This window comes from Notamacropus eugenii, chromosome 2, assembly GCF_028372415.1.
Source record: "Notamacropus eugenii isolate mMacEug1 chromosome 2, mMacEug1.pri_v2, whole genome shotgun sequence".
NCBI classification, from domain to species: domain Eukaryota; kingdom Metazoa; phylum Chordata; class Mammalia; order Diprotodontia; family Macropodidae; genus Notamacropus; species Notamacropus eugenii.
In genome coordinates, this window is record NC_092873.1 from 459,762,196 (window position 1) to 459,776,709 (window position 14,514).

General features: G+C 35.3%; 1 protein-coding gene across 7 annotated transcripts in view; it reads right to left on the reverse strand.

Annotated features, from left to right (window-relative positions):
- SWT1 (SWT1 RNA endoribonuclease homolog) overlaps nt 1-14,514 on the reverse strand; it is a 152,790-nt gene that overhangs the window by 99,661 nt on the left and 38,615 nt on the right. For all 7 annotated transcript variants that reach the window (XM_072648385.1, XM_072648382.1, XM_072648383.1 and 4 more), the window contains exons 11-12: nt 6,639-6,787; nt 4,797-4,960 (exon numbers count right to left, since the gene is read on the reverse strand). In XM_072648385.1, the coding sequence (XP_072504486.1) occupies nt 4,797-4,960; nt 6,639-6,787 (313 nt within the window). The remainder of the gene's footprint in view (nt 1-4,796; nt 4,961-6,638; nt 6,788-14,514) is intronic.

Genomic DNA, 14,514 nt, shown 5'->3' on the forward strand with positions numbered 1-14,514 from the left:
CTGGCTGCTTGTAATATTTTCTCCTTGACCTGAGAACTCTGGGATTTGGTTACAATATTCCTAGGAGTTTTCCTTTTGGGATCTTTTTCAGGAGGCAATCAGTGGATTCTTTCCATTTCTATTTTCACCTCTGGTTCCAAAATATTAGGAAGTTTTCCTTGAATGATGATATCTAGGCTCTTTTTTTGATCATGGCCTTCAGGCAGTTAAACAATTTTTAAATTTTCTCTCCTGAATCTGTTTTCCAGGTAAGTTGTTTTTCCAATGAGATATTTCATACTGTCTTCTATTTTTTTCATTCTTTTGGTTTTGTTTCACAATTTCTTGATTTCTCTTCCATTTGCTCCATTCTAATTTTTAAGGAATTATTTTCTTCAATGAGCTTTGGGACCTCCTCTTCCATTTAGTTAATTCTCCTTTTTAAGGCCTTTTTCTCATTGGCTTTTTGGACTTCTTTTGCCATTTAGGTTAGTCTATTTTTTTAAGGTGTTATTTTCTTCAGCATTTTTTGGGGTCTCCTATGACAAGCTGTTGACTCATTTTTTGTGATTTTCTTACATCATTCTCATTTCTCTTCCCAATTTTTCCTATACTTCTCTTACTTGATTTCCAAAATCCTTTTTGAGTTCTTCCATGGCCTGCAACGAATTCATATCTTTCTTTGAGGCTTTTGATGTAGGAGCTTTGACTTCGTTGTCTCCTTCTGGTTGTATGCTTTGATCTCCCTTGTCACCAAAGTAAGATTCTATAGGCTGATTTTTTTCCCACTGTTTGCTCATTTTCCCAGCTAATTACTTGAGTCTTGAGCGCTTTGTTAAGGTAGGACTCCAGTTCCAGAGTGGAGAGTGCACTGTCCCAAGCTTCAGAGGCTTTGCACAGCTGTTTTCAGAAATATTTCTAGGGACCTGTAAATTTTTAGTTCTTCCAAAGCTGTATGGTCAAAGGAAAGGTATTTATTCCTCTCCAGGTGTGTGCTCTGGTCTGCGAGTTACCATAAGCACTGTTGTCTGCCTTGAAACTGTGAGGAGAATTCCCTCTTTGCTGCCCCCACAAACTCCACCACATCAGCACTCCTCACCCAAAGACCACCACTCAGGACTGCAACCCAGATCAAAGTAAGGGCAAAGCAACAGAATTCTGCCTCAGAGCCAAGAGAGATCCTGAAAACACTCTGATCATCTGATCAGCCACTAAGTCCTCCCACCATCTGTGGGTCAACAGCTCTGAAAGCAGCCACTGCTGCCACCCTTGGGACTGGGGTTAGGGCTAGACTATGCTCCTCTCTCACCCAGATTCCACAGACCTTTCCTACTGACCTGGCATTTGTGAATTGAGAAGTCCGGAAACTGTCACAGCTGCCAGTGATTCAGTCCCAAGGCCTACTCTGGATGTTGCTGGGGCCCAGTCTATGCCATTGTGGCCCACACTGGACTGCACTCCTCTCCCAGTCCAGTGCAACAGACCTTTCCTGTTGACCTTCCAGGTTGTCTTCGGCTACAAATTTGTTTCACTCTATCATTTTTATGGGTTCTGCTGCCCTAGAATATGTTTAGTCATTTTTATGAGTATTTGGAGGGGTTTGAGGGAGAGCTCAAAGTCCCTGCTTTCACTCCACCATCTTGGTTCCATACCTAGTAAATGATTTTCTGTAACTGATCACATTTTCACAGACATGCAACTGACAGAAAATTACACACTTTAAAATTCTAATGTGTTTGTTGATTAACCAAAAAAAAAAAACAAACAACCCAGAATAGTTTTAAAGACTGTCTGCCCACAAAGTTTCTTGTGCATTAGCCTAGATTCAATAATTTAATTCAATCTAACAAACTTTTACTAAGCTCTTAAAGTACGCAAAGCACTCTGCTAGGCAATAGGAATACAAAGACAAAAATTAAAGTCCCTGCCCTTAAGGAGTTTATACGTCAATATATAAATATATAAGTCAATACCAATATTCACCAAGTAAATTCAAGAGGAGAGAGCACTATCAACTTGAAAAGATTAGGAGTCATCTAACAGCTGATTCCTGAACTGTGCTTTGAAGAATTACTCTGAAGGAAGCTCAGGATTCAAAGAGAGAGAACTGAGGAAAGAGTGCATTTCATACACTGAAGAACCACACACAGAAGAATTGAAAGGCAGGGGATGAAATGCTGAGAATGAGGAACAGTTAGCAAGACAAGCTTGCCTGAAAGAGAGAGTACATAAAGGGGTCTACCATGAAATAAAACTGAAAAGATAAGGGAGCAATATTATAGAGTATAGTGTGTCCTACAAAGGGCTCTATATTGTACCTAGAGGTAATAGGGAACTACTGGAGATTTTAAAGAGAAGTGACTATCAATTCAAATTTTAGAAATAACGATTTGGCAACTACAAAGGAGATGTACTGGAGTGAGGAGAAGTGAAGCAAGAAGAATAATTAGAAAGTTATTACAGTAGTTCAGTGGTAAGCTGATGAGGACTTTAAGTTACCAGTTATATGAACAGAGAGAAGGGGTAGATGTGACAGGTGCTGTGAAAGCAGAATCTGTAAGACTTGGCAACTGCTTAGATATCAGAAGTAAGAGGAAAAAGCCAAGGTTACAAAACCTGGAACGACAGTGGCAGTCTCAATGTAAATGATGGAAGTCTGGAGGAGACGGAGTTTTAGAAGAAAATACAGTAAGTTCTGATCTGATGTTAAACTGAGTACCTACTGGACATCTAGGTGCAAAAGTCTTAACAACCTTGACTATATGGGACTAGGGTTCTTGAGAAACATCAGGAATAGATGCCCACCTTTGGGAGTCATCTACAAAGGGATGATAACTGAATGCATGAGATAACTCTGTGACAGAATGTAGAAAGAGAAGACAGACCAAGACAGAGTTAACAGATGTCCACCAGACCACTTAAAATTCCTTGGCAAATACAATCAGAGTTAGTTCTCTTCAACAGCTTCTGACAAATAATATCAGACAAGACATGTGAAAGCGAGACGTATAGCTGTCAAAAGTATTCAACTCTATCATGACAGATAATTCTGTGCAGGGTCCAAATGGTTTTGACCACCTAGTGATACTGCCTAGATGTGAATTCTAAAATATAAGAATTTTTAAATAATCCAAAAAGGAGACAACCAAAGGCCAATGGTACTATATGTGGTGGGTACAAGTAAACCGAAATAACAAGGAATAATACAGTATAAACATGAACAGGATAGGGAGTCAGTCATGTAGCAAGAATGAGAAATAATAAATAAACAGATCAAGTGCTGCACTGGCACCCACCATACATAAAAAGATCATCTAGAAGAAAGTCTTCAGTATATTGAATAGATCCACTCTGGAGGATCTATGGGAGATTAAAAATAGATTAAAATTAAAAATTATAATTGAATAAATTAAATAAAAATAGATTAAAAATGTTTAAGCTGAGTAGTATACAACTTGTCATCTGCAATAATAGCAGATACCTATTTTCATGAGATTACATGTCCACAGAAACCTGGACCTACGGTAAATTAAAATATTTTTCTACTAAAGCTCTAATAATACACTGAATAATGTTTATTGGTCCTATGGCATGGCATCACAAAGTACAGTTTTCTATATGATTACAGGCCAAATGATTTCACATAGAAAACTTAAATATAAGCTATAATTAATATTACTTTTCAGTGCATACCTAAATATTTTCTTTTTTTGAAAGAGACTAAACTTTAAAAGTATGGCCAATATTTGGAGAAAACTTATGTATGGAGTTGTATGGTACATTTTAAATGTTATATATTCTTGGTCAAAATTAAAACAAAGTAATTAGTTTTGAGAAAATATTTTCAAAGTTCAATACAAGAATATTTATGATTCTCATACCCACCCCTAACTCTTTTTTTAAGACTACTTTTTTGAACTATGCCCAAAGGGCTATAAAACTCTGCATACACTTTGATCCAGTAATACCACCACTAGGTCTATATCCCAAAAAAATCCAAAAAAAAAAGAGAAAAGAACACATTTGTACAAAAGTATTCATAGTAGCTCTTTTTGTGGTGGCTAAGAACTGGAAATTGAGGGCATATTCATCAATTGGAGAATAGTAGAACAAGTTGTGATATATAATTATAATGGAATATTTTCATTGCTAGAAGAAAAGCAGGATGATTTTAGAAAAATCTGTAAAGAATTATATGAACTGATATAATGTGAAATAAGCAGAAGAACATGATACACAGTAACAGCAATACTGTATGATGAACAACTATAATAACTGACTTAGCTATTCTCAGCCATAATGATCCAAAACTATTCCAAAGGACTCAATAAAAATGTTATCCACCTCCAGAGAAAGAACAGATGTCATTTGAATACAGACCAAAGCATACTATTTGTCACTTTTTTTTATGTTTGAGTTTTCTTGCACAAAATGATGAACATGGAAACATTTTACATGATTGCACATGTATAACCTGTATCAATTGTGTACCATCTAGGGGAGGGACAGAATGTGGAACTCAAAACTTAAAAAAAAATTTTTTTAATTGTCTTTACATGTAACTTGGAAAAAATACATTTTTTTAAAAGATTACTAAAAATTATGCTCTTATGCAAAAAGATAACTCTTATCTTTATGGTAAAAAGATTTTTTTTCCAGAAAAGATGATTTCAAAATTTCTAGAAAAAATCACATGAAAGATACAAATTTTTAATCATATTAAAGTTAGTATCACTTCACTTAAGTAATTTTTCTTGATTAAAATATTCTTAAATTCTGATCAGAAATTTTCAGTCAATTGTAGTTAAAATAATCACCTCTAGCCAAAGGTCTCCAAAAGCAATTTTCATTTCTGTTTCTAATATAGACGACAAAGCTGTTCCAAGACACTTTTCAAGCTCAGAAATAATATTATCAAGTAGAATGGCTATTCCAGATGATACAGTATTTCCCTTGCAGCTTTTCTCCAGGGGTTTTGTACCTGTAAAATAAATTTAGAGGGAATTAAGAGCATATGGTATATAGTTAGTGACTGACAAACTGACAATTTTTAAAACACCAGAAACATAATATATCTCTTTTTCTAATAGCCTACTATATATAGCTCCCAGAGAACAACAGAAATATTCTTGAGTACAAGATGCAGAAATAACAAGTGCAATTAAAATGTTAATGTTATAAACAGGTTTCACTTTTTTTTTAACTAAAAAATATAACTGAATGGAGTTACTCTACTCTAGATAACTAAGATCTGTGCATTACCTAGTCCAGAGCTTCTTAAAGTATAGGTTACAACCCCAAATGGGTCTCAATTCTAGAAGACTATCACTGCTATTCCAAAGTTGGAAAAAGTTATCTAACCTTTTAGTAAAAGTATCAGAATTAATACATATGCTTTGGATTATTATGAAACTTTTAAGATTTATTTAATGAACCTTCAGTCATGAAAATTTTTTTTATGATCTTAACCCACAGCAATGACTTGTCTAAAAAGATCCACAAATCAGTTTATTCAATGTCATAATATTTCCTCTCCATTCCTCTCATTCATTCATTCCTTTAAAATAATTTTCTTCATCTTAACTTGATACCATTTAATTGCTATATTTTTTAAAACCTTAAATATAATTTATCCGTGGCCAAACTTAAAACATTTGAAGTTTACCTGTGATAATCCTATAGATATAACAAACGTACCTCTAACTTTGTTAAACTAAAAATTTTCACCCTCAATACACACATATACATGTCTACAAATAAATAACACTTAATATGTGTGATCACATTAAAGACTGGAGGATGAGCTGCCATGTACATAATAATATTACCTATAGTCTGGTTTGATGTTAAATTCCATCCTGTACTTCCATAGAGGTGGAAAAATTATTTTGTCAAAGAAAAATAGGAAAATCATTATTATTACAATTATTAATAAGTAGTAATAGCTAGTGTTTGTGCACTATTTGAAGATTTACAAAGTACTGTAAATAAGTGACCTGATCTGATTCTCACAACAACACTGTGAGGTAGGTGGCATTATTATTATTCCCACTTTATGGACATATAGCAAGCCTGGATCTCAGGCCTTCCTGACTCCACCTCCAGCATTCCACTTACTAGAGTACCTCAGGAGAACTAGGTAAAGCAATAGCATTCACTTTCCCTGTTTCTACATTATTTATTCTGCATGAAAAGTAGTACTACTACAGGATTCCTGCAAAAAGCTCCAACTTCAGTGAGTACCATATTCAGAGAAAATTGTTAAAAATGAAAATAGCATAATTTAGAACCTCCATAGAATCTAAATTGTTTTTAAACAATTATTTTAAACAATTATATTCAATCGTATCTTGTCTCAGAGGGCTATGGAATACAAATTTATACCTCAATTAAACTTGCCCAAGTAGCTAATGTGCCTTTAAAAACAGCCACCTAGCTTAGGTTTATTTTTTAAATTCAAAATTTCCCCTTACGTTATCAACTTAACAGATCTCAATCTACACGAGCATGTCATTATACTAAGAACAGAAAGAGGACTCTATATGAACCTTTATTGTATTTGGTTAAACAACAAATATCAATTACAAACGTTGAAGGCTATCAATGATTACTATACATGGACTGTTGCATGCTACTTATTGAAAAATAAGAACACTAACCTGTTTTGATGTGCTGATTAGAAATGTGTGGCCGATTGTTCACCGTTACGGATTTGGGACTGAGAATCAGTAACTCCGCACTTAATTCCGCTTTACTGAGTGATTTTATACCACTTATTATGCTTTTATTGCGCAAATTTCTATCATCCCTGTGGAAAAAATTGTAATTTTCCTCGTTATGGTGTAATAAAGTACTACATGCAGAACATAACGTGGCATGACATGACGTGCCAGAGCACAGAAACCCGAGGTTCTCAGAAGGGAGCAACGATTCTCAAAGAAACAAGAAGATAATGCTAAGAACGTCTGTTAATCATAAAATTGTGAGTGCAAAAAGAGGTAACTGATAAAGTTTTCTTGATTTCATGTCACTTCAAGACTGAATATATTTTTCAATAAAGTCATAAAAAAGCAAGTCAACTACACAGTACTTTTTGAAAATGAACACTTAAAATATTAAGATAAAATGAGTAACTTTTAGAAGACAACGTCTTAAAGTTTTTAAGACAAAAGAGAAATTTTTTTAAAAAACCTAACAAGAAAACAGAATGGTGAAAAATTCAAGATCACAAAGATTATTTATGTATGCAAATATAAAGAGTAAAAGCAGAAAATGAAAATATTTGAAATGAACAAAAGGAAAATAGCAAAGGATACCATAATGAGGACTGTGTAGGTAGAATGGTAGGAATTTTTAACACCCTAATCGGAACTGCTGTTGTCAGGAAATATCAGCAAGTAAAGTAAATGTGATAAGAATTTTAAAAAGCCACATCATTTAAAAATAAGTCACTTACAAGTTCAATGGCTAAACTAGGACTAGGAAAAACAGGTTTTTCCCTTATCTCATAGAATCAAGTCTCCAAATTACACCACACTGCCTTCCCAAGGTTTCATCTAATATTCCAAACAAACAGCATCTTTTCAAACAAATTCAGTTAAAAACAAAAGGACTTTAAATTTTAAAAGTTTTCTGAAAATAAAATAAAATACATTAAGATTATTTATATTAAATATTAATGTAGTTTTCCACATTCTTCCTTTTCCCACTTGAAATTTTTACTTATTAAAATGGTAGCTGTGTGTAAGGATGAGAATTAAATAAACATCTAGAAATTTTAAGCTACTATTTTCAGTAATGGAATTTTAAATGGCTAAATGATTGATACTGATTACCTATTTCAGATTTTAGTGTGCACCAAAAACAACTGCAGAATGACAAAATTTGACTAGGCTTAAAATTAATAATGAATATGTCCTACAGAAATGAAATATTGCTTTTCCTTCTTTTTCAAAATAAAAACATTAGATTCCTCCAAGGTAAGACTTTGCACTGAAAAAGTCCACTGCATATGAAAATCTCAAAAAGTTGTTCAATTTCTATGACTATTTCTTGTAAAGAAATGCAATCTCTTCATACTTAAATACTCAATTTGGAGATGAAACTCTGACTAAAATTCATAACTTCATACCATTTCTCTGGCTCCAAAAACCACACTTTAAGTTAACCTTTCTTCTCCAACTTGCACAAAGTAATGCCCATGACAGTTACTTAGACACTGCAGGCATTCAATACAAGTTTGATGATAAGAATAAGACAGTTAAGAAATAAAATAGATCTTACAGGTAATTTCATTTAATTAAAGAAAAAACTCTACATAGAAGAAATAGTTTTAGACTTGGAAGCAGGTAGTCCAACTGGAATGCTTGCTGGCTGCATTACCTCAAAGCAAGTCATTAACCTTTTTGAACCTCATTTTCTTTACCTTCATAGAGATAATAAAACATGAACCACAGGGTAGTTTTAAGAACTTTGTGAACTTTAAAGAACTACAAATTTACATTTATATAAACGTAAATATAAGTTATTAACTAGAGATGGTTCCATCTACCCAAACTTGTTTTCTTCATGTTTACTGAAGATTCATTCATGAAAACAGTAGCAAGATTAAACCAACTAAAACACAATTACAAGGTATTCAATGAGAGAATTATTGTCCCAAAGTCAAATAATCTTACTAGAATTTGCTTAGAATAGCCCACAATTTATGTTCTTAAAGTTTCATTGTAAATGAAGCATAGCTGAACACATTTTCTCTTTAAAATGTTATAAATGGTGGTTAAGAACCCAAGACAATTCACAAGTATAAAAATATAGGAATTTTTCTTGATTCTGAGCTGGCTCCAATCACCCCCATTTTTCTTCCTTCTATCAAGTTCCAGGGTTAGCCACATATTTTCCTTTGTTAACATCTATTGCTTTCTGGCTTACTTCATTTCTCCCAAGATCAGCAATGTACATGATAATAATTGTTACTATTATAATCTTCTCAAAGACCAATCCAACATGTATAAACTAGGTAGAGAAAAGGAAGGAGGACCAACACAAAGGAAATGCCAGACAACGTGCTAGATTTGGGGGATACCCCTGATTCGGGTAGTACCCAAGTCAATGTGATGAAACATTTACTAGATTACTAAAAACCATTGTGATGATCAGACTGACAATAAAAAGAACTAAGTGATCCTCCTCTGTGTTCTAGAAATACAAGAAGGTAAAATACAATACTGGGGCAAATGAAGATATACATGTCTTCATCATATGCCAATATTATATTATAACAAAATTGAAAACAGCCTTTTGGCCTCAAACCAGGTCAAATAACAATGTAATCCTAAAGGTCAATCATTTTTTTTAAAGTAACTTTGTTCCTAAGCCTAGATCACAAAAAATAAGGATGAAATTAAGGAACTATAAAATGAAAAGTTAAAGCCCAGAGATCACTGAAAATCTTCACTTAAGAACTCTAGAAACTGAGGGCGGAGCCAAGACGGCAGAGTAGAAAGACGCATACACTCTAGTGCTTCCCCCACAGCCCACAAAATACCTATAAAAAATGACTCAACAAATTCTACAGCAGCAGAAGCCACAGAACAACAGAGAGAAAGAGATTTCTGAGTGGAGCAGAGTCCCCCCTGCTCATGCAGCACGGGGAGGAACACCTACCTCCCCTACCAGAGCAGGCCCCCAGGGCAGAATCCCCAGCAGGGAGGGTCCCAGATCCCTTAACTCACAATCGCCAAAGGAAGCTTCAAAGGTCAGTGTGGGAGGGCTTTCCCAGCTGGGTGGGAGCGGGGCGGGGACACCCCCAGCACTGGTCCCAGGTGGCAGCAGCCTGGGTCTACTGTCCCAGGGGCTCAGCTTAAAGCCTCTGGCGGAATTGAGCTGATCTGAACCTCAGCCCTCAGTGGTGGCCCTGTCCCCAACTAAAGCCCCTGGGGGAGTTGAGCAGCTGATCTGAACCTCATTCCTGAACATTGTCCTAGGGGTAGGAGGAGCACTAGGACCCTCCTCTTGACAAAGGATTCAGAAGTCAAGTAACTGGCTGGGAAAATTCCCAAAAAAGGGAAAAAAAGACCATAGAAGGTTACTTTCTTGGTGAACAAGTATCTCCTTCCATCTTTTCAGATAAGGAAGAACAATGCATCCTGTCAGAGGAAGTCAAGGCTTCTGCCTCCAGTACCTCCAAAATGAATATGAAATGGGCTTAGGCCATAGAAGAGCTTGAAAAGCATGTCAGCAGCCTGCTAAAAGAGAACCAAAAAATTGCTGAGGAAAATAACACCTTTAAAAGAGGCTAACTCAATTGGAAAAAGAGGTCCAAAAAGTCAATAAGGAGAAGGCTTTAAAAAGCAGAATTAGCCAAATGGAAAAGGAGTTTCAAAAGCTCACTGAACAAAATAGTTCTTTAAAAATGAGAGTGGAGTTCAGGGAAGTTAACGACTATACGATAAACCAAGAAGTTACAAAACAAAACCAAAAGATTGAAAAAATAGAAGATAATGTGAAACATCTCATACAAAAAACAGCTGACCTAGAAAATATATCCAGAAGAGAAAATTTAAAAATTATGGGACTACCTGAAAGCTATGATCAAAAACACTGCCTAGACATTATCTTTCATGAAATTATCAAGGAAAACTGCCCTGATATTCTAGAACCAGAAGGCAAAATAAATATTGAAAGAATCCACCAATCACCTCCTGAAAGAGACCCAAAAAGAGAAACTCCTAGAAATATTGTGGCCAAATTTCAGAGTTCCTAGGTCAAGGAGAAAATATTGCAAGAAGCTAGAAAGAAACAATTCAAGCACTATGGAAATACAATCAGGTTAACACAGGATCTGGCAGCTTCTACCTTAATGGATCAAAGGGCTTGGAATAGGAGATTCCAGAAGTCAAGGGAACTGGGATTAAAACCAAGAATCACCCACCCAGAAAAACTGAGTAAAATACTTCAAGGGAATAAATGGTCATTCAATGATATAGACGACTTTCAAGCATTCATGATGAAAAGACCAGAATTGAATAGAAAATTTGACTTTCAAACACAAGAATCAAGAGAAGCATGAAAAGGTAAACAGGAAAGAGAAATCATAAAGGATTTTCTAAAGCTGAACTGTTTACATTCCTACATGGAAAGATAATATTTGTAACTCTTAAGACTTTTCTCAGTATTTGGGTAGGTGGAGGGATTATACATACACACACATACACATACATACACACACACACATACACACACACATATATATACAGAGAGTACAACTTGAGTTCAATCAGAAGAGATGATATCCATAAAAAAATAAAATTAAGTGGTGAAAGAGAAAAATATTGGGCAGAGAAAGGGAGAAATGGAATGGGGCAGACTATCACTCATAAAAGAGGTAAGAAAAATCTTTTTCAAAGGAGGAGAAAAGGGAGGAGGTGTGAGGGGAAAAGTGAAGCTTACTCTCTTCACATTTGGCTTAAGGAGGGAATAACATGCTCACTAAATTTGGTATGAAAATCTATCTTATACTACAAGAAAGTAGGGGAGAAAGGGACAAGTGGGGTGAGGGGGATGATAGAAGGGAGGGCAAATGGGAGAAGGGAGTAACTAGAAGTAAACATTTTTGGGAAGGGACAAGGTCAAATGAGAGAATAGAAAAAAAAAAAAGGGAGGACAGGGTAGCATGGAGGGCAATATAGTTAGTCTTACTCAACATGACCATTAAGGAAATCTTTTGCAAAATGACACATATATAGCCTGTACTGAATTACTTGCCTTCTCCGTGGGGATGAGTAGGGAGGTAGGAAGGGAGAGAAGTTGGAATTCAAAGTATTAGAAACAAACGTTGAGAATTGTTATTGCACATAACTGGGAAATAAGAAACACAAGTAATGGGGTATAGAAATTTATCTTGCCCTACAAGAAAAGAGAGGAGATGGGGATAAGAGAAGGGTGAGGTGTGATAGAAGGGAGGGCACATTGAGGGAAGGGGTAATCAGAATGCAAGGTGTTATGGGGTGGGAGGAGGGGAGAGATAGGGAGAAAAATTGGAACTCAAAATTTTGTGGAAATGAATGTCGAAATCTAAAAATAAATAAACAAAACTATTAAAAAAAAGAAAAAAGAACTCGAGAAATTATATCTACTAGCAAATAGTTGGCAGAACTAGAACCAAAATCTCAAATTATTTTGAAATAGAGATAGACATATTTAAACTAGAATTCCAAAAAAGCTTTTTGGAGACTGAGGCCATGAATCTAATTAGCAGACCAACAATATCAAAATAGAGTCATTTAAAAAAGATGGCATCTCCTAGAATCAGCATTTGACAAAGCATAGTGAAAAGAATTACTAACCAATGGCAGCTAGCTGCCATGGCAAAGAACCACAGCAACATTGCTACAGACAACTGCACAGACAGCTTACAGTAAACAGTAACACAGTGAAAGAGCTATTGAAGATCTGCAAAAGAGAAATGCAAAACTGACATCAATTCAAGCTAGTGTGCATAGTATAAAACTTCAACCCCATATCACCCATTTAGAGGCAATATTTTTTGTTTTTGCAGAAAGGAATAGAAAAACCAAAAGCATATCAAAAATCAGTGCCTGAAAGCAAAAGTTACAGAGTCCAAGGAGTCTCACAGAGAATGTAAACTACCTTGAGTAAATATAAACAGCAAAAGACGTTCCAACTATCCGATGAGAAAACTTGCATATGACCCTGGGTCATCCTAGCACTATGCCTTTTTTTTTCTGTTTCTATATAATACCTGACCTGGGTTGGAGTTCATTTGGGGATCCACAACGTTACTCTGTCCTGCTGACAACAAGGACAACTGGCCTCTTACAGTAAACTCCCTTAAATAACCCACTCAACCTAATTAACTTTAATAAAACCTATCAAATAACCAAGCTAGCATGAGCCCCTCTTCCTTTAGTATCTCAGTATTCTTTGGGAAGGTATGCCACCCTACAATTGGCATAATTAGGGCAAGATAGCCTGTTACAAAAATGAAGACCAGAAAAGGAGTCAAAGAACAACAAAATATACAAAAAATCAACATCAAACAAAAATCAGTCAAGAAGCTTGAGAAGCTAAAAAACTAGGTCAAAGAAAGAACCCTTAAAGAAGAAAACAGTAAATTTCTGGTTGCTTATATCAGTATTCTCCAAGTTTTTTGAGTGTAAACCCCTACCAGTAATAACTATTCAGTTCCCTTCATGGCTTAAATCCAACACCACCTTCCATATAAAGGCTTTTCTGATCCTATCTAGAGGCAAGTGCCTTCCTCCAAAATTATCTGGCCTATTTTGTGTATATATAACATCAACAACTATATATGCACACAATGTTGCTTCTCAAAGGTATAGAATCTTGTATCCTTGTCTTTGGATCACAAGTACCTAAGCATAATGACCAGCACATCTTAAGTAATTAATAAATGTTTATTAATATATCATCACCTTCCACTAGGCTGCTTCTATCATCTTTGCCTCCAGGCTCTCCCCACTGCCTTCTTCAGCCTTCATTTGTCCCCATTGTCCTTAGTCCATATTGTTGTGTAAGGACAAGCTACCCAAAGCATCAATAACATATATATCTTTGCTAATTATTACAAACCTCTAACTCAGCTCAGCACTCACTCCTGGCTTATTCATGTACTCTAAATACATAGTATTTCACATCTATTAGAAAACTGTTCTCTATTTAAAATACATTACCAACTTGAGAATGTCAAGAATAAGTAATGTAGTATGTGGCATTTTTCAGGGAGATGGTATAGGGCCATTATGGTTCTGCCCAGCCTTAAATTCATTATTATATCTCTAAATACAACTATGTATGACTTTCAAAATAATCAGAATATCATATTAACCACTTAATGCAGATGGATGATTTGGACTTGGTAGTGTAAAATCCTTATTGTATGCCAAAGAAAGATAAGTTTTAAGATGAAAGGTTTAAAGCTTGAATCCAGAGCTCCCATTGAACAAGCAGATAAAGATGATACCCACAAACAAAGGTAGTGGGGAGAGCCTGGAGGCAAATATGACACAAAATACACACACACACACACACACACACACACAAGAGAGGTCAGATAATTTTGGAGGAAGACACTCACCTTTATATTGAAGGTGGTCTCACAAGACACATCAAGCAAAAAAAAAAAAAATCAAGAAGGAGATGACTGAATATTTTAAGAAACTTACTGGCATTCTGATATCAAAGCTGAATGGGATGAACAAGTTTAAAGCAAATAATATTTATACAACCGTAGTGTTAACAGATACTTTTAGAACTACAAAGTAGACCACAACAGATTTGGACAGTAACCTAACAAAAATTCTTATAATGTAAATAAAACACAGGGCCCATCAGTGTGAGGTGACTATAAAAACATCAACATTACAACATGAAAAATAAAAAGAATGACAGACATTCTAAGAATACACTTCACTGAGCAGTACCAAAGCTGATAATACTTACAGGCCGATGACCTTTTTGAAAGTGAACAAAGCTAATCTCTACATGGGGGTC